Raw genomic sequence first — 20,752 nt, forward strand, 5'->3', positions numbered from 1 at the left:
TAAAAGATGTGATTCCGGACATACAATACCCTGGTGTCTACAAACTAAGTTGCCTCTGTGGTAGTAGTTACATTGGAGAAACCAAATGCCATGTCTCGGACCGCATTCGTGAACACAAAGCAGACCTTAAACACGGTAGGACCAACACCTCGGCCGTAGCAGATCATTGTTCTAATTCAGTAGGCTCACATGCCATTGACTTTTCCAAGACAGAGGTTCTTTGTAAGCCATCTGGCTTCCATGAGAGATTCGTTCATGAGGCTATCCACATATACAAGCACAGAGACAATTTCAACCGAGAAGATGGATTATATCTTAGCAATCATTGGAAAGATTTGATAAACCATTTCAGTTCTTAATTGATTGTTCACGCTTACAGTGGCTTTCAGACAGCATACATTATAAAAAATTTCGTCTCCCCCCTCCTCTTTTCAAAATATAGATGGACTAGTCTTGGGCAAACTGCCAAATCGCTGCGCGTGAAGCTAACGTTTTTTTAAATAAATAAATGCGCCGTTTAAAAATAAATTTATGCAAACCAACACACCTGAAGATGACCGTTTGAGTTATGGTCGAAACGTCGTGAGAATTTTTATTGTTTTATATATATTATATTATTTTGTTGTTTCTCTTCAACGTGACTTTACCGAAAAAACTAAGAATATGAATTACTGCAGTCACGAAAGCTTTAAATAAAAATATGGTTTTTATATTTACACGTAGCTTATTGCAATGAAATGTGTGATTCAGCCTCTTCAATGTAAGTCCCTATCAATGTTTTTTTCCATCTCAGAGATTATTTTTCTCCAAAGGTCCTGAAGTTTGTTTTCATCCGTGCACAGTATTTATATTTTCCTGATCATTAGCCAAGCTCTTGTAAACACGAAATTTGTTTTTTTATATACGTATAAAATTTATTCATTGCTCGCATACGAACGCTGCTCCTCAAATTAATCTTCCTTGTTGCCAGGAGGTTGGGGGCTGAGGGCTGCCAGGATGACGACTGGGACGGAGTTTTATCGCGAGCGTTACACTGGGAAAGGATTACGCGCACGCCTGGAATAAGCAGTCAAAATCTCACCTCTCAACAATGATGCTACAAAGCGTGCTTTAAGAAGCTTTGCTCGAGATGAAACTTTTCCGCCTTGGTATGCCTTGGCACACTCTGACAACGGCACGCTAGAGCAACTTTCGTGCGGACAGAATCCCAGTTCAAGTGAAGGGGCCCCATTGAGTCTAATGGTTATGAAGCTACCACAGATTTACATTGCCTCTTTCCTTCTGCTCGATTTAAAAGTAATTATTAGACCTCTTTTGCCAGTACCAAAATATAATAATAGGGTTTTTCCCCTTCTCTCTGGCAACAAAACTGAAACCTTTTTACAAGAATTCATGTCTGCATTAACCGCAATACCTGCAGTCAAAATGCAAACAAAAACATACTGTGATAATATATGCATTGTCCTTGAAACTGATGAGTCCACACCAAGGGACGGTTTTCTTTAAAGAAAGCCGTTCCTTGGTGTGGACGGCTTTAAAGAAAGCCGTCCCTTGGTGTGGACCAATCAGTTTCAAGGACAATGCATAGATTATCATAGCAGCGGTTCAGACATCGCTCATTACTGACGTCGGAGGGGATGCAAACTGCGGTTTCCAGGTTCATAGTGCGGTGCGCGAACGTCTGCGACACTGTCGCCCCAGTGTAGCAGTATGGAACACACATGGTTGCAGAGGAAATGCCTCGACTGCCTTCTGCACCATGCAAAAAAGTTAGCTCACCGTCCTTCTCTGTCATGTTTAGATTCCCACGTAGGGATGCTGCTGCACATTCCAATGCGATGCTTAGCATTCATTATCCTCCACGAATGCAATTACATCAGCGCATGAACCATGGCTGTGGTCCCCTTCTCGAGTCACGGCTATTGCGTGGAACACAATGAGCGGGTTTGTTGGACCTGGGTAATTTGTGTTTAATTTTAAATAATCAATGCTGTTAACCTCACGTTACACTGCTTAACCCGACACAGCAGGGTCACAATCTGCTGATTGGCTCATCCATCAAAGCCTAGGCCGAATACCGTATTCAAATCAATTGCGCATAGGCTATCCGCGGAGGTGTTTTTTGGCCAGATAAGGTTCAATTGTCAGATTTAATCTGGAATGCGTTTGAAAATATACTTCAAATAGCTCTTTGTATGGAAATACGATGGAGGCGTGCAATTTGCACAGAGGGTAAGGCAAATAAAATAGCTGATTTAGGAGTTTTGAAAAAAAAATGTTATTGAAATTATAACCACGATTACTCGCAGGCTGGCATTCATTTCCCATCTCCTATCGTTTGACGAGACGTGACAGCTGCAGATGGCGACTGCAATCAAGGTCGCATTCCATGCCTTGCGACCGTGCCACGCGGTGCCTCGTGGTTCACGAGCTCCGTTGCCCACCAATAGCAACAAACAAATAACAACAACAACACTGTACAGCCCTGGTCAATCCGCTGCTCGATGAAGGCCTCCCCCCACACTCTGCAAGTGACGGTGTTTGTTTGACCGTACTTCACAACGTTGGTCAGCAGAGGTGAGTGAAGGAGACCGGTCATGATATCACTCGCCACTGGTGTTAGCTGTGGCCCGGAATCGAACTCAGGTAGCTGGGTTCTCAGTGCAGTGCGCTAAACCGCAGCGTCCACAGGCCCCAACCCACTAACATTCGCTTTGTAAATAATGCTCACGTGCTCAATTCTATGCACTAATTGTGAGAGAATAAATCGACTTTAAAATGCAGGATCAATACATAGCGAGTTAATCAATATTACCGAGATGTTACTAGAACAGCACGATGCACGATTGATAGATACGACGTACACATTTTGAAATGAGAGAGCAACAATTGGAAGTCCTCGAACAGAAGTATGGAGTTCTGCCTCTGCTAATCGAGGTCAAACTACGTCCCTATTATTGGTAAGAACCTCCTGGTTACACCAGCCCACAGGGGGTTATTGTGTCCGTCTGTCCGTCGTGCATCCAAAAATGGGAGGAGTGGGGCTGGGTGGGAAGGGGAGGGTGGAGAGAGGCTGGGTGGGGAGGGTGGGGCTGGGTGGGGAGAGGAGGGTGGGGAGGGGCTGGGTGGGGAGGGTGGGGAGGGGCTGGGTGGGGAGGGTGGGGAGGGGCTGGGTGAGGGGTGGGGGGGCGCTGGTCACCCCGTGGTGCCCTTATAAAACTCAACGTTTAACCTACTCACACCGGCTTGTGCCCGCCCTCACAGTCGGGCATATTTGCGGAATACACCACGTGGTGCCGCCGTTGACCCTGGCCATTGACAGAGCAACCCAACGTTCCTACCAGCTCCCTCCGCAGGAGAATGTTTTTTTTTCTTTCAAATCTGTGTGCAACTCGACGAGGTTGGACTTGTCGGAAAGGGTCCACACGCGTTGTGCCGACCAAGGGTGCATTCAACAGATTTTACCCTGGCAATAACAGAGGTGTTAAGATGTTCAAACACCAAATAGAAACATTTTGCAAGGAATGATGTCTGCATCAACCACACGCAGTACTTGTGGTGAACATGCAAACGAACATTCTCTAATAATAATATGTTGATTTGAACTTTTCGTGACTGCAGGAATCCATACTCTATGGTTCTTTCGGTAAAGTCACGTGGGTGACTACTAGCCCCGGCCACTTCTTAATGACCCTTGAGCTACACCCATTTCAAACCTTTCAAAACAGTCTGCCTCAGCAGCAGACCATGCTTTCCCACCTGATGATGGACGCTTGTGTTGTACGCCCGAAACGTCGTGATTTATTTTATTTTATACCTACGTGACTTTACTGAAAGAACCAAAGCGTAATAATACATGGCATTGTCCTTGAAACCGACTGGCCTGCACCAGAGGCAGTCGTCTTCAGCGCCCAGTCTCACCAGTGTCAGACCAGAGAACGCCAACAGGTGAACAGCACAAAGACAATGCCACTATAAGAGCATTCATAGCTCGGGGTGAGCAGCTACAAAAAAAGATCTCAAGAAGACGTAAGGGGCCGTCCATAAATGACGTCACGCGATTTTGGACGATTTTTGACCCCCCCCCCCCCCCCGTTACACGGCGTCACAAAAAGTCAGACCCCCCCTCAAATATGACGTCACAAAGCTCTGCCCCCCTCCCCAAACCATATTTTCCATTTTGTACATAAAACATGCTTCAAATCGCTTTAAACTATTGTCGTTGTAGTGCCTATTTAATGTGGCGCTGCACTTTGATGTTGTAACAATTCTATATTTATTTAAAGTTGCACATTTTGATGTGACGTCACGTTTCTCAAACCCCCCCTCCTCGTCACGCATCGTCACAATTGTCTGACCCCCCCCCCCCCCCAGGTGCGTGACGTCATTTATAGACGGCCCCTAATGTTGTTACCCAGAAAGTCTCCACGTCCCCTACTCTGGTGAATACCGTTCCACCGTTGCCGTGTTTTTTAATGCAAGCAAGAGTTGCAAGTGAATGAGGACACGGTTACCGACTGTACTGCCAGTGGGAGAGAGATATGCGACCATACATTGACCACACTGGTGAGAAACACACACACGCACACACGAAGTTAGAGACATTGCATCAGCTGTTAAAGAGAGCAAGTGAGCAGATCTGGCAAGACGCGTAGCGGCTCGAAGGGACGATGTCCGGTGGTCGAGACTAACAACGGAGAGGCAGCCCTGGACGGACACGCCCTGGACGACCTCCACCAAAGAGATGGAGCGATAAAATCAGCTCGTATGCAGAAACCATGCAGATTGGTGCATCGCAAGACCCTAACAGATGGCGACAGTTTGGGAAGGCCATCATTCAGCAGTGGATAAGATCATGGGGAGACGATGTACTGAACACATATGTACACACGTGCAGTTTCATTATTATAGGGTGCATGATGCAGGATTCTCCTGTTGCACGGAAACGGCATCTTAAATAAATTTACTCGCAATTGGTACATGGATTGTTAATGCTGGCCGTCCAGTGCGTCTGAAACGCCAAGATAATTGGGCACAACGTAACCTGACGGAAAAAAAACCGATGTTGGTAAACAGAAAACAGCCATTCACGCACACTCACTCACACACCACTCACTCTCATCCTAACGAGGCTTCATTAATGCCCTGCACATAGCAACACTGGTGCAGCACTTTAGATGCAGTGATTATCCACTTATTTACATAATGGGAAAAGTAATTAAACTTAACCCCTCCAGGACTGGCACCAAAATTTGATGCATCCCAGGGGCCAGGAATTTATTTCAACAGTGGATATTTTTTAATCGAATAAAACACTGCCATGAAGCTGTGTAAAAAGATACGCATTTAACCGCTTTGATTTGAAAACGTCGAGTGGAAGCGAGCTTTATGTTTGAACAGAGAGCGCAGTCCCACTCAGCTTCAGCCTTCGCGAATATTGCGCAAGCCACCACTTTGATCTTTTATTGATCAGCACCGATAACCACTCTTCACTCATCTCACGCACACAGATTACAAATATTGCCTCGTCGTGTCCCGTTTGGTAACTTCCTTCGATGTATATTCTTGATTCTTTCAGGTGATGATGATTGCTTGTGTTGCAGTCGAAACATCGTGAGAATTTTATTGTTTTATATTTTTATTATTGTATTGTTTCCCTTCTACGTGACTTTACCGAAAGAACCAAGAAAATGAATCCCTGCAGTCACGAAAGTTTTAAATCAAAATTCCTTCGGTGTGCTCCATTTCATAACAATGTTAGAACGTGTTATCACTTTGCATCAAATGTAGTTTTAATAGGAATATGTTATATTTTTGGTGCTGTCTAGTATTACTTGCCTCGATGTCCTGTGGAACTGTTGTGCTGCTCTCGCGTTTATCATGGTTAATGGAAAGATGAAATTATTTTTTTGTAAACGTTGTGTTGAATTATTTGTCGTTAGATTCACATGCTGTAGTCGGCATTTAGGGGAAGACAGAAGCCTCACGAATTCTCTCTGTCACAGCACAGCCACAGCCACACTGGGCCTGTATGCAGATTAAACCCCGAGCTTGATGAAGTTGTTTAATTGGTGCAATCGAATAACATTTAATCAATCTACTAAATTGGCCTTTAAGATAAATGTAGTACAGTCTGCAATTAAAGAGACTCCCTAATCTATTTAATAATACAAAGTCAATGTGAATAATCTCCCTGCTCAAACGCACATTGAGGTAGTCCTCATATCCAGTGGTAGCTCCAAACCAGTGGTGGGAATCCACATTTCTATGGAAAGGACAAGTCTCTCCATCGGACAATCACATTTCCCCACAAAGTGGTATTTATTTTATTGTCTCCGGAGGTATGGTGGGCTGAGTCAACCCCAGCAAGAACATGAACTTGCAACATTCCTGATTGCGGGCTGCTTTCTCTACTGCTGAGAAACCAGACCATTCGATTGATCTCTGCCACATGCCTATGACAGTAATGGACATTCATCCGAAAGCCTCTGATCTAACCACATCCGTCCAACGACCTCCTGCCATCGGGGCTGGCAGAGTGGGCTTCAAGGAATGGCCGATCAAGAATCGTGGAGCTCGGATTAAGAAATGAGATGATGATGAGCCAGCCTGAGGAACGCACTACTGCAGGATCTACCAGACAGCGTTGTCCTCTTCCCCACCCCGTGGTGGTGCTCTTGAGAACCCATTCTGTTCCGTCCTTGACTTTGTTATTTACACCCTCAGAGGTGATAATTCGTTTCGCAAGTGCACACGGTAATTTAGGATTTAAAAAATACATATTTGTTGGACGACCTGAGCTCATTAAATTCATTAAATACGAGACCAGCTAAAAAATAATAATCTGTTGGGTGGTGGTGGTGTTGGGATTGGAGCCAGATTCTCATTCGCACAGACTTAGTGGGCCGATGCAAGCGTTAGCCCCAAGCCGCCTCAAATTAGCAACTCACCGTGACAATAATAATGCCATAGACGTGAATTGGGTCATGCACGTCGCACGAGACTGCTCTGGATGCATAGTTCAACACAAACGGTGCTCTTGATGGACTACAAAAAAAATCATAATGCATGTCATTAAAGAGGCCCGCAACCTGAGAGCTACAATTTATTAATAACGGTCCTTGGATTCATCAGAGTGGGGTAGCGTAATGTCAAACGTTATATTAAAAGACACACTAAATGCTTGTAAAATTGAAATTGGATTCATAATTTACATGTGCCTGACACATTCACGACCAAATAAGAAGCGCAAGACAAGTTGGCACTTTCAGGCTCCCATTATTGATTTTCAAAATGGGGAGGTCATTTACGGCCAACCCTGTTGATAGCGCCACATCTCCCCATCGCTGATTCATTTCTCCAAGGTCCAGCAACACCTCAACTCCAAGGCCTGTTGCTGCGGTCTCTCACCGCCTGGCTCAGGCCTTCCCCTCTGTCACCACTGCTCCCCTCTGGGTGCCACCCCCATGCCAGGCCCGGCACCCGCCACCCTCCTCCACCGTGCGCGAGTGCCTCGCCGGACGCAAGCCCGGAGAGTCGCCGTGTCTGTGGGGTGGCCACGCGTGTAGCCCACGGCGCGTACGGCGCCACCCTCACGTGCCCCGCCGTTGCCCTCCGCTGCCAAAGCATGGCACGTGCTTTGGCGAGAGGCCGAGGCTGCTGTCCCCGGTGATTCGTGGCAAGAAAAGCAGTCTCGGTAACTGCGATCCATAACCCTGGCACTATACCTCAAACCAAACCATTAACCTCTAACCCCAAACGATAACACCTCACCCTTACACTTTAATACATAACCACAAACCCACTTTGTCAATAGGTTGTTCCTTGCAAAAAGTTTCTATTTGTTGTTTGTACATCTTAACACCTATTTCATTGCCAGAAAGGGTAGAACCTTTTCTTATTTTTTCATACTATGTTATATCTGCACGAGCAGTTCATCAGTCTGGTTCTATTCATACTCTGCTACATCGAGTTGAACACACTGCAGAACCACGTTGATCTCAATTAAGTTGGTTTTAGGTTAACAGGGCCTCTGCCTATAATGATTTCCAATCAACAAACAACAACAACAACAAGTGGTGCTCCTTGTAAACATGCTGTCGGAAGGTTAATGGAGCCAACCACCCTGAATAAACACCACACCCAGTGTTCAATAAAACAAACAAGGGCTTAATGGGGCCTGCAACTATAAGGAGTCAATAAAAGAAATTTACTGTTTCCTTTTTAACACTCACAGGGAAAATGTTTTGGGGATTTGGTATTTTATTATTTTACCTAGATGTGGACAGTTTCTGTGACAATGTGACCTTCACTACAGCTTAAACACCACACAATGTGACTGGCATTGGCCAATCATCCCAATGCTGATCATTGCTCCAGTCAGCATTCCCGTACCAACACACTCTGGTAGCCATTGTGGTGTTTGTTTCCTGCAGTAGCCTGTGGTTAGACACAAAATCATTCAATAAGTGTCCCATGATTATGACAACACAGTTGATCCATTGCTTAATGGTCCCCTGAGTAATCACACCTCGGACAGACAGCAGGACCTTGGAAACAAGAAGCGCCGTTCTTCTGCTGAAATAATGGCAACGGCTATACACTGTGGTTAAGCAAATGAAATCCACCCCATAGGCCAGTCCGATTCCGAACCTTTATTGCTCTGGATAGCACTACCATGTGTGATGCTGACATTTATAGATGCTAACTAACAGTTCTTTCAGTAACATTCTATAAAGCTAAAGAGTTGATCTTCATTTTAGATGTTTGTATTTTTTGTACTTGAAAGAGCTTACCTGCACAGACTGCAAATGCCAAAATGTGTAAGCCTTACTTATTCAAGCCAGAACTATTATCGGCTTATGTGTTTGCTCAAAAATTGCTGGCCACAAACGTTGCGTGTTGACTCCGAATGGCATTGTGCATGCTGGCCAGGCAGGTAGGTGTGGTGGAAGTCACCTCACCGCTCGGCCGCACCACAGGTGATGTGGAGATTGCTTTACCGTGCCCTCCACGTCTCGCCCTGGGAGTTAACATGCCACCTCTGCGAGTCTCATCGCGAGTCTGCTGCGATGGGGATAATTTCGGGCGAGGTGAGGCTGTCGCGTTTATAGGCGAAGATGCCCATAATCCTCATTGTCAACATCGTCAAATGGTTTATCCACTGCAGCCCCAATGATCCAAGGCAACTCCTGGCCACTTTTGTCTCCCCAGTGATGACGTTCAAACACCATGAGGCACTCACTCGCCAGGTTGAAGTACACATGATCAATAGAACGTTCTACAATTTCACTGCGATATAAATCCAGCCACCTGGGTTTGATTCCCAGCCGTGGCCAATGTTAGTGGCGATGACATCGCCAAAGGTCTTTGCCGCCCTCCTCCCTTCGCCAGTCTATACCGAGCAATACGGTGAAGTATGGTCAACTCCCACGACCACCAGGCTATGGCGAGGCCTTCATGCTGCAGGAGACTGACAGAGAGGCGTGTGAGTTATCATTATTCACGTCCTTGTTGTCGCTTTCGTCGCTGTCCGTGCTGCTATTCTCGTACCTCTCTGCGCTAGCACGTCCGCTGGTAAAGCTCAATCAGTGTCCGCACATGCACACGTGCAAACAACAAAGACAAAGATACCTGTACAGCCTTACCAGACTTTTGGGGCAAGTTCTGTTAACGAGCACCGATGAAGGTCGGCACGGCGCACGAGGGGATGGATGGCCAGAACCACGGCCGACCCTCTTTGTCTCCCTAGTGGCGATGTTTGCACATCGCACCGGATACTCATTTGAAGCCGAGTAGACTTAGGGAAGGCCCAGGACCGGTTCAGATAATTGCCACCGGTGTTAACCACGAGCGGGAATCGAACTCGGGTCACCGGGTTCGGAGCGCAGCCCGCTAACCCTTACGCCACCGCTCAACACACGAGCAAGCACACGCGTGTGCAGCGACACGTGTAGCGTCCCAATCCTCTCAGCAAATGCAGGCGTATAATGCGGCTTCTTTCATGACACGTGCGGATTCTTGTACGAGTCTCATTTCATTCCAATAAACGCGGAAAGAGATAAACCTGACAATCCTTATACACGACTTCAATTACACGCAAATGTAGAAAATTATGCAAATGTTAAAATACACATCTCAGCAGCAAAGAGGCGGTGCGAGGTGGCGGTACCTCTGAGATCCGGGGTTCAAGCACCGAGAATGACGAGCGGGAAAAATCATCGTTGACAGAGCGATTCAACAGATCACCTTCGTGATCAAAAGAGACAGCGATTAAAGCACTAATGATTGATGCAATGTTTGATTATTGATGAAAACCCTCAACACGTTTCCCAATAACACTGCTGTTTTAAAAGGAAACATCTAGAATGGGTACTGTTATGCGCACTGGCCTTCTTCATAGCACAAAGCCGCCACTGCACGACCAGCTCGCGACTGCAGCATGGCGTCAGATAAGAGTTAATGATTAAACATGATGCCTCATGAGCAGTGTCAAACTGGCATATGAATAGTCAGCTACGAATAGATATTGGACATTGATAATTAGAGCGGACATCGTTATCATTCGTATTTTAATCCCCCAAATTATATGGTAATAGCCTGCTTGTAAAATGACTACTTACAGTACCCTCCGATGTTGAGGTGGCCTGGATAACCATTTATAGAGTTACTTTTTTATCATCATCAACCATGATCAGCCACTGCTGGATGAAGCCCTACCCAAGGTGTTGCCATTTCTAATGGTGCTGAAATGTAACAATCCAGCTAGCTTCTGCACAGAAGCTGATTTCAAAGCTCCATCTCCACATTTGGTGGAATATTAATTCTGTTCACGCCATTGTTACTCTCGACCACTTGATTTGTGTGAGCGACATTTCCTGGCCGAGTCCACTCACTATCCTGAACGGTCGAGAGGATGTCACCAATTTTCGTCCATGTGCCGCTCGCTCTGACTGTGTAATTCTGAGCGTGATCCTCTCTCCATGCTTAGTCTTTCTCTGCTCAGCTGTTGTTCCAAGTTATCTGTCAGTGTCCATGTCGTGATCCATACTGTGGTTGTGGAAGTATTAATCTCTAGGCATATTGACGTTTTCATTTTTGTTGTTATTATTATTATGCTCAAATGCACTCCATCCTGCTTTGGTCCGCCTCGTTATTCCATGCTTGCGATGCAGAATCACCTCTTTAATGGCTGGCCCTTGTTCAGTTTCAGTTTCCTTATTTTGGTATAGCCCTGCGAGCCATTCGACTCTTGAATCGGGTGCAACCACAACAAACAAAAAAACAAAAAAACAAAACACGAACAAGAAAAACATCTCTGCCCCGCTTCCCAGCTGTGCCCTTCGAACAGAGACCCCAATTTGTTTGAACACACTTGTTGTAAACTCATTCATCTTGAGGCCCACGAAGCTATGCTACCCATTCCTTTGGTTCTTAAAATGACCTACATGTCGTCACAAATCTGAGATGTATATTTTCCAAATTCACATTGAGATTTCATATTTAGCTTCACCATAGAAATGTGATTACAATGCATTTCTGTACGCATGAATACAATTTATTAAATGTTGTACTTCATTGTTTTTCATTGTTTTACATTAATGATGTAGGATAAGATACATTCACCTGAACTAGCATGGTTCACGTTGGAACGGCACCTAATATGCAAATAAGCAAAGCAATTTGGTTTTGCTTGATATATCTTGAAAATTGTCCACCGCCCATGCGTGGATAAGAAGATAGGCCCTGGAGCCAATTGCTCCCCCTCCCACCTGTCTGGCCTGGAAGAGCCAGGTTCGAGGAGCTCACCGAATCTCAGTGCAAGATCTGCGAGGGAGATCATGGCCCTCGAGTTATTAATTAAAGCGCCCCCCCCCCCTCACAAACCCACACAGACCAGCGTTGTGAACTCTGGTCAATAACCCCATTACCGAGACAGCCTGGGGAGAACTTCATCCAGCAGTAGATTGACGAATAATAACCACAGAAGGCAATTTTTGTCCTTCGAAGGAGATTATTTTCAGAACCTCATACTTATTCGCACTAATTTTATGAAAAATGTTGCGTTAATATACAGCCGCAATGATTAATTGAAACATTAGTTTGTAACAAGTTGCTCACTTAGTGGAATATTTAAATTATCTTTCATTTTATTCTTGGACATTCCCCAGGTCTTTCCTGTGAATCAGAATGTCTCTCTGGGCCCTTGTCTGCTTCGAGAGGACGTGAACTATACTCATTTTGTTGGTTGGAATTTTTTTTTTCCAGACGGCTGAGAAACTAAGCAGTCTCATCCATCATACGAGAGTATTGCAGTCTCTTGCTTGAAGATGGATTTCCGACAATTTAAAAAAAATACTTAAAATGCGTGTCCACTGTATACATTTGGGTGACTTAGAGGAATATGGTCATGATAATTATAGTCCAACGTTAAAGCACTGTGCCAGTACTCTGCCAGCATTGCTGAGATCCTAATTGACAGAGAATCCTGGTCTCGTGCCTGAGAAGCCAAGATAAACTGTGTGCATAGATAAACCGTCAAATGCCCTCAGCCCTACTATTGACAGAGGCGTCCTCAGCTCTGTCATTGACAAAGCCCTGCACCCAAAGTCAACTCTCGATTGTCTGGGAGAATGGGGGGAGGGGCAGCCGCATAAAAACAAAGACACGCTCAAAATTGATTCCTAGGCACGTGAATTAATCTTGATGGTACGGACTGGATGTATCATTACACTTCCACAGCAGAGTTTAGTAGGTACACGAGACAAAGCCTTGAAAGACAGCAGACAAACATGAGTAATATTACAGCCATTAAACATTGATATGGGTTCGAGGGAGTTGCATCATGGGAAACTTGATTCAGTCTGCGCCTCCATGGCCCACGTCTCTCATCCAGCACCTTAGAAGCAGAGTTGGTGGATCCCAACAGAGATCTATTAAAATCCCACTGGGCCACAAGGTGAGATGTCAACCCAGAAAGTGACTTCATAATCCACAATTAAGGAAGAGGATATTTTGGCTTTGTGAATATTCTTGTTGTGCATGAGAGTTTGCTTGGGGCACGACAATTTCTTCCCACGTGCAAAAAAAGCACTCGTTAAGAAACTAATTTTTGCCAAACATCGCAATACGGGATCATGCGTGAAAATAGTGGATACTTTCCCGGGTTAACGAACGGCATTGCTGTTACTGCTATTACACAAACTCGGGGGTTAGACGCAGAAAATGTTGAAAACAAAATGTCAAAAAAAAAACCTGAAGCGTTTGCTCTTCATTCAATAACACAGCCCCATTGAACGCTCGCAACAAGCGAAAAGGAAAACCGACTGCAGCTCTCTCCTTGGGGGTCACTCTCCAGGGGACAGGGTTAATTGAGCGAGTATTGGAGGACGCCCGGCGATGCCCTTGTGCGGTGCTTTAGCCGATAAGGCCTGCGCACAAAGCCAAGCTCTGAAAACGAGGGCAGACAGCCTCCGGTAGTTGGCGAGGGTCACACTGAGCCACCACGTGCCGAAATGACAGTTTGATTCCTGCTAAAAATGACACAAAGGCAAAGTCAAGAGGTCATCACGGCCAATGGAGGCAATGCCACTGCACCTCGCCAATGCTTCCTCTCCCTTCTGTCAGAGCTCACAGCTGTTCACAGTCGCCATCCGAGTGTACAGTAAGTAGATCAGTAAGTAGATGTGCATCTACGGAACTTTGTCATTCCGCTCCTGGATGAGCGCCTCTCTAGGCTGTGCCAGTCGTGGGGATTGTTTGACCCTATTTGACTACGCTGGTCACTCTGGGCTGGTGAAGGCAGGGATCTCAGACGCGGGGACACACAGTGTATGTATGTCTTCATCTTTGTTTTTATTGAACTTCTTTCGCACCATACGTAGCCAACCGTGCGAATCGGAGGTGTATTAACAGTAACAGTGTATTGACAGTGGATTTTAATGCACCATCTTCGGCTATCCCACAGCTTGTAAGAATATGAATTCCTGGAGTCACGAAAGCTTGAAGTCAAGATTTGTAACACCTGTTATACTCAGTGGTTGCCCATCTAAGCACCATCCAGGCCCTAATCCTGCTTGGCTTCTGAGATCTGGTAGATTTCGTGTGATTTTGGTCAAAAGGCCAAGAAGCTGGTAGTTGACATTAAGCAGGTGATCGTGATCCGTATGAATCGGGCAGTGCATGTCAGCGTCTCCATGCCTTCACCTACAGCTCGCTCTTCATACCAACATATCTCCGATGCATGAATAAAAAATATTATCTTAATGGGATCTAAGACGGTTAATGAGATATTTGGTGTAATTGAATTCATGGAAATGGATAAAAATTAGGTTCATATTTTGCGTGTTCTCATCAATAAAACATTCACGCACATTACGAAAATACAGAATAATGGGCATTTGTAAGTAATTGTCGCCGACAATAAAAGACCAACATCTATTGATAACTTTAAATTATTGCAAACAAAATAATTAATCATACAAATTAAGATATTAAAGTACGGCCCAAAGTAAGTGGTATCAATAAATTATTGTGGCTTTCTTGGCCTATGCGTTTAGGCAATAGTAGAGTGTGTCGTGAATCGCTTTTCTCTTAACCTGGAACCTATGGCTGGCCCTCTTCCTGCGATGCGTCCCAGACACGAGCTCGATTATGCAATTTCAGCAAACCCTCAGGATAGGCAGGGCTTCAAATGGTCCTTCAGCTGACATTCCCGCAATGACTGACGTGGCGCGAATGGTGATAGCCAGTTGTGCGAGCCGTCAGCCAACCTTGCCGTGTTCCAGTCCATAGACCGCGGCGCATTCCGGCAGAGTATTCCCTTAATGCCTCAGCCTGCCGCCCAACATGCAAAAAGTGACGGGTAAATGACGCGCGCGGTAAGCAGAATTTGTGTATTGTACAACCAGCGCCAAATTCGGATTGCGCTTGCCCTTGACCAAGCGATCTAATTTTCATAGAGCGTCTCTCTGTGCAATGTGCGCGCAAGGCTAGGGGTGGTAATTGAAAGCCTGGCATTCGCATGAAATCTGCTGGTGCACCTGGCTTAGGGAATTTGGAAAAGATTTGGTAAATTACAAAACAAACGCCACATATACTTAATACGTTTTTAAGTAAATTCGTGTCCCACCGCATACGGCCATTTGTTTCAGAACTGGCGCTTTAAACATAGAACGACAATCCTTCTGAGAATTGGAGTTTTACATTGCAAAAGCTAACGGTCCATTGAAGTACCGTATTACTTACAGTGCTCATAAAGATAATGGAAGAATGGGAATGTTAGAGCTTATTGATCTGAGCAGAGATCACAAGGAACATTAGGTGAAGGGCTTTGTTCAATCCCACTTGCTGGGAAGTCGAGGGCTGTGAGATACCAGGAGATGGCAGCAGCATAGCAATGGCTGTGGCCCAGACAGATTTGTTCCACTCACTGGATTGAGCCTATCGGTTGAGTATGTCTCTCTGTGTTGAGATTTGAGTGCCATCCCTTCATATGTGTGGGCACTCTGGTTTCCACCCTCAGCCAAACACCAATTAATGGAATGGGCAAAAGATTCCAATGCTGGACTCTCCTGAAAATGAGTAGCAGTGTGTGATCCATCAATCCTCGCTGCTGCCTCCGCGCCGCTGGCTGGATTAGAGGCCACGTGCAGCGCCAGTCACCGTCGTGTGCGAGCGACGAATGCGTCGCGCCACCGGCATGCGTCCCGGCACTCGGCAGGGAAAGCCGAGCGCCGTGTCTGCCGATGCGGTAGGGCAAGCGTCTCACCCTTGACCTGCAGCGTCACGGTAGCGTTGGCCTTGCCCAGCGAGTTCATGGCGAAGCAGGTGTAGCTTCCGTGGTCTGACCGCTCCAGATCTCGAATCGCAAGGCTCCCGTTTTCGAGGATCGTCATTCTGCACACGCAGGCGGCAGCAGCAGCCCGGCCACACAGCGGCATTTACCCTCTGTCCAGGCTCCTGCTGAGAAAATTACAATATTGCATCTAAACAAGACCTTTCCTCACTCTACACCCCCTAATGAAAGTTCAATCTCGCATCTGTCGAGTCCCCCAGAACAAAGTAAATGCCCCCCCACCCTCTCCTCGCTAATGCTGTGCCAACAACGAGCGCGGTCCATTTGCATTCACGTTCTTCAAGGCAAACAGAGACATTTATTTCGTAATAAAAGCAAGGAATAGAAATGTAACGTACACATGGATTCTAACACATTTTTCCAGCTTAAGACCTAGGCTTTCTCAACCAATATTATTCATAAAAAAGGGTTTTTTTTGGTTAGATTGTTTAAGTATATACTGGCTGTGTCGGGTGGTGGAGGGTTACGACACATTTATACCTGCGCAATCTAACCCAAAAACCTTTATTATTGATATTTTTCCAACATGCATTTTTCCGACACGTTCACGTGACAACTAATATTTGTATAAGATGGTATTGAACACTTTCAATGGCCAGTAATACATAGCGTTATATATTTTAAATTGTAAACATGTGTACAAAATACACTTGTGAGTAAATGAGATGCTCTAACTTAGCAAAGCATGAAATGCTTGTTCACACTCAGTGGAAATGTGTGGAAAATGTTGCACAGCCCACAATGGTTTAAACGTACGATACACTGCCCATTGTCTCGGTGCAAGGGCTATTGGTGTCTTTAACTTGTGCAGAGGAAACTTGACACCTACCCTTGAGGGGTTAGAGGATTATTACTTATTTATCGTGGGTCACTAGTTTACCAGTGACATCAGCAAATTGGTATTCCAGAGAGATCAATAGGGTATTTAAAGTCCGATGGAGAGTGTGTATCACAACGGGTCCATCAAAATGTTCCAGACGCTTTGATTTCATTTAAGTACAGAGGCAACCCTGAGATGGCAGGCAGCCCAAATATATGGCACTTATATTTTGCTATTGCACCAACATATGTCGATAACACGTTGGCGATGCACGCTTCAAGCAATTGCGAGCTGTTGTTATACTTCCCTGCATCGGTCATTGTGACCGCAGAGAAGACATTCATAATTTAAAACCTATTTTTAATTGATTGGGACAGCAAGCAATACGTCTCCTTACATTAACCACACCATGGCTCCCCGGCATGGGGATTTAAGCCCCAGAGTGGCAGCACGCGTTACGGGATAGCCGCACACAACCAACCGGCGTCGTTCTGATATCAATCATTGCTCCGCATTGAAACGAAGATGAAACGTGCAGCCCTTGCAACAGCTCGCCCGTGCCACCGATGGCACCAGCGCCTCCGCTGCAGGGAGATCTGGACAGCTCCTCCAAAGGGTATTTGGCCTACTCTTTCACACTGGCCAGGGGCGACCTCGGGATTGCAGGTCGCTGGTTCGATCTCCTGGCGCAACAGCTGAAGAAACGGGGCAAGTTGCTTAAATCCCCCAGCCTCAGTCCAGCCGTATGAATGGGTACCACCAGGCAGGTTGTATGTAGAGGGATAAAGTGTAGGTACTCCCACCTCTCTCAAGATGTATGGCCAGCGTGGAGTAAGAAATTGCATGGCCGCTCCTTCACCTTGGTGCGTGTTTAGCTGGGTTACTAATACGAAGCATTACCCAGTCTATATATATAGCTAGATACATATTTACATTTTTATAGAATGCTGAAATGATTTACAAACATATGTTCAAAGGGGAAATTAATGGAGTGAGCAGCTTGGGTTAATGTGAGTGCGGCAGCAGGAGCAGCCAGATCACGACTCACGCCCACAGTCATAGCACAGCGCTTATGTTTGCAAAGTTAAATCAACGTCGAATAGTTTGTTTGAAGAAAGCAATTGTAAAATTAATGAGATATCGCATTTTTGTAACTTTAAAAAAGCACCAAATAAGGAATGACATCACTTTACATAATCTGAGTACTCTTTTTAAAAGTCACCTTGACAACACCAAGCATACAGCAGGCCTTGCTCAAATTAGGCACTAAACCGTAAATTGTGCTCAATGTATTTTTCGTGTCAGTGGTGACTGCGTCGAGGCCATGAAACTTGTCATAAAAGAACCCGGCTTTGTTTTGAATGGGCCCTTGACACACACACACACGCGCCGGCTGCGGGCGCGTGCCATGACTCAGATGCAGGGGCAGCATTGGCCTCCTGAGCCACCCAGACGCGTCCTGCAGCTCTCGTGCATTGAGACGAACCTCCGTAGTGAAGGCGCAAAACACCGCCATTGCAATAATTAGGCCATTATCGGAAAGCAAATGCCACCCACGACAATTGAAATACATTTATAATGTGTGCAGCCCGCCGGGCGTGCGGCGGGATGGCTAGGGACGCGACGCCGACACAAGACCTCACAGTCAACGAGACGTGGCATTTTGATTGTGCAGTCTCGGGGGGGGCTTGGTGGAGGAGGAGGCAAATTGAAAACAGGGGCGCATTAAGTAACTAGGCGGCCGGTAGCCCAGCACTCGGTGGCTTCACCACCAGAGGTGACGGCGTGGTCCCAAACATGGGTTCAGTCGTCCTGCCAGCAGGCATCACTCTTGGTGGGGGCGGGGGGAAGGGGAATTGTGGCAGAGCGGTTGGCGCACTGCATCATGAACCCAGCGACCAAAGTTTGAGTCCCGGCCACGCTTGACATCAGTGGTGAGTGATATCTGAACCGGTCCTGGATCCCCCCCCCCAACTCCCATTCATCACTAATCTGCACTCACCAGAGTGGTGAATAATTGCAAAAAGAATAACCCACGTTCCACACAGCATGCGATGGACAAAGGGCTGCAAAAATGATCGTCTTTATTACAGCCTTGAGAATAAGGTAGCCTTTAAACACAGTGTGAAACTACATAACAATTATATCGTTTGGGCAGTGTCTTAGCCCAAATAACACGTAACTCAACACCACCCGCACTGCCAATTTAATGGCAACATCACAGACGTTGAGCAAGTCTCCACAGGGGCTTCACAGGCGGCTTCACAGGCTCGATATCCCCACAGATAGCGTCGCTAGATTTGCCTTGCCAAGCGAAAGAAGGAGCCCAAATAACGAATGAGAAAATGTGATGAAACCGAAAATAATTTCAACAGCCACTCGGTGTAACTGACGGTCTGGGTTGAATCCTAGCGTGCATGTTGGTCTCTCTCCTTGAAACTTGCAAACTTGAAATGTGTACCGGCAGTGTAACGATAGATGAACACCGTCACCCAACGATTAGACATACAATTACGAAGCAAACAGTGGAATTGAATCGTTGATACTACAAAGTACATAAACACAAGCGTACAACAAACATTTGCATAGACGATTGGTACAGTGCTCATTTCCGTTCGTGACCATAAAAAAACAGGACCAGCTGCTGGATCAGAGTTATTGGACCTATTTAAAAAAAATGCTTTCCAGAGAAATGAAACACACATTAGTTATGCAATTACGCCGCAATGATGACTCGTATCGAAGATTGTTCACATATGTTATTCGGGCAGAATAATGGACTATTCATAACCTCCAAGGTTGAAGGAAGTAGTCACCCCCTGTGAATGGCTGGCTGATGTCCCATCTGCTGAAGAAGCATGAAAAGCAATACAGAGCCTGAGCCAAAGTACAGCGCTACGCAGGGATGATTTACCAAGCAAATTGCTCAATGAGGGTAGCGTTTCTGTGCAGGTTACTTTAAATGGCATTATTATAACTGCTTGGAGCCCTGGACAGGTTCCACACGATTGGAAAAATGTCCTGGTGGTCCACCGTTTTAAGAAGGGGAAATCTGGAAATGAACTTGTCATTTTTTTAAATCTCAGCCTATAAACATTTGTATTTGTATGTTTTAATAGCTCGGAATCAGCGTTTGACATCGTATATTACTCGAGGAAAAAAAATTCAACTCTGTGTCACGGGAAATAATTTTTAAAAATCCCATATTTGCGGGTACTTTTGTGACGAGGACTATCTCCCGTGTAATTTCCTCCGTAATTTTCCAGCATTGCCGACCCCAGCTTGGGCTAGACACTTGTGAATTTGCTTCACAGCTTACGAGATGCTTCCGGCTCCGATGAAATGCACAATACAAAGACAGGCAAAACCCAGACTTAAAGCTTTCGTGACTGCAGGAATTCATCATGATGACGACCGCTTGTGTTGCGATCAAAACGTTGGAGTTTTTTGTTATCTTCTTTGAACCTATCTACGTGACTTTACCGAAAGACCCAAAGAATAGGCAAAACCCACTTCTGGAATCTAGAACAATGTACGGTTAACAGATTGCGCACCACCGTTTCCACAGGTTCACAGCAACGTGGATTCTATGCGCGTCACTACGGCAGAACAGAACGCATTTGCGAATCACAACGTGGCCCTCGAATCGTGGCAATGAACTAAATCCTGTTGAGGGGGCGAGTCACTACACCCATGGTCATCAGACGGATGACAAAAGGTCTCTAACCTTCACGTGTATACCTCTGGGATGAGCAATCACACGGCCTGCGCCACACAGAGGAGGTTGTTTAATTATTTCCATGAGAGAGTACAGACCGCATCGATCATCCTCCCGCTCGCATTCTCCGTCCCGGGCAGACTGCGCATGAGCACTTCAAAGGAATAAAATAAAAATCGACGCTGCCGACAGGGTCACCTCCTCTCAAGGTCTACAATGAAAGGGGGTTTCAGTTGCGGAGGCTGACACCCAGGCTCGTGTGCATGGGGCAAGGATATGGGCAGGCGCCTGCCACTCAAGACTCACGGGCAGCCAGGGCCTGGCTGGGCAGACGTGTGACCTCTGAGCGGAGCTGAAT

The 20,752-nt window shown here is 46.0% G+C and overlaps 1 protein-coding gene across 7 annotated transcripts in view; it reads right to left on the bottom strand.

The window, feature by feature from the left end:
• Positions 1-20,752, bottom strand: part of LOC116952791 (contactin-2-like) — a 353,699-nt gene that overhangs the window by 50,052 nt on the left and 282,895 nt on the right. For all 7 annotated transcript variants that reach the window (XM_032972435.2, XM_076074531.1, XM_076074532.1 and 4 more), the window contains exon 13: positions 15,770-15,897. In XM_032972435.2, coding sequence (XP_032828326.2) covers positions 15,770-15,897 — 128 coding nt within the window. The remainder of the gene's footprint in view (positions 1-15,769; positions 15,898-20,752) is intronic.

This window comes from Petromyzon marinus, chromosome 48 (genome assembly GCF_048934315.1).
Source record: "Petromyzon marinus isolate PM22_M1 ecotype Great Lakes invasive population chromosome 48, UKy_Petmar_22M1.pri1.0, whole genome shotgun sequence".
Lineage (NCBI taxonomy): Eukaryota > Metazoa > Chordata > Hyperoartia > Petromyzontiformes > Petromyzontidae > Petromyzon > Petromyzon marinus.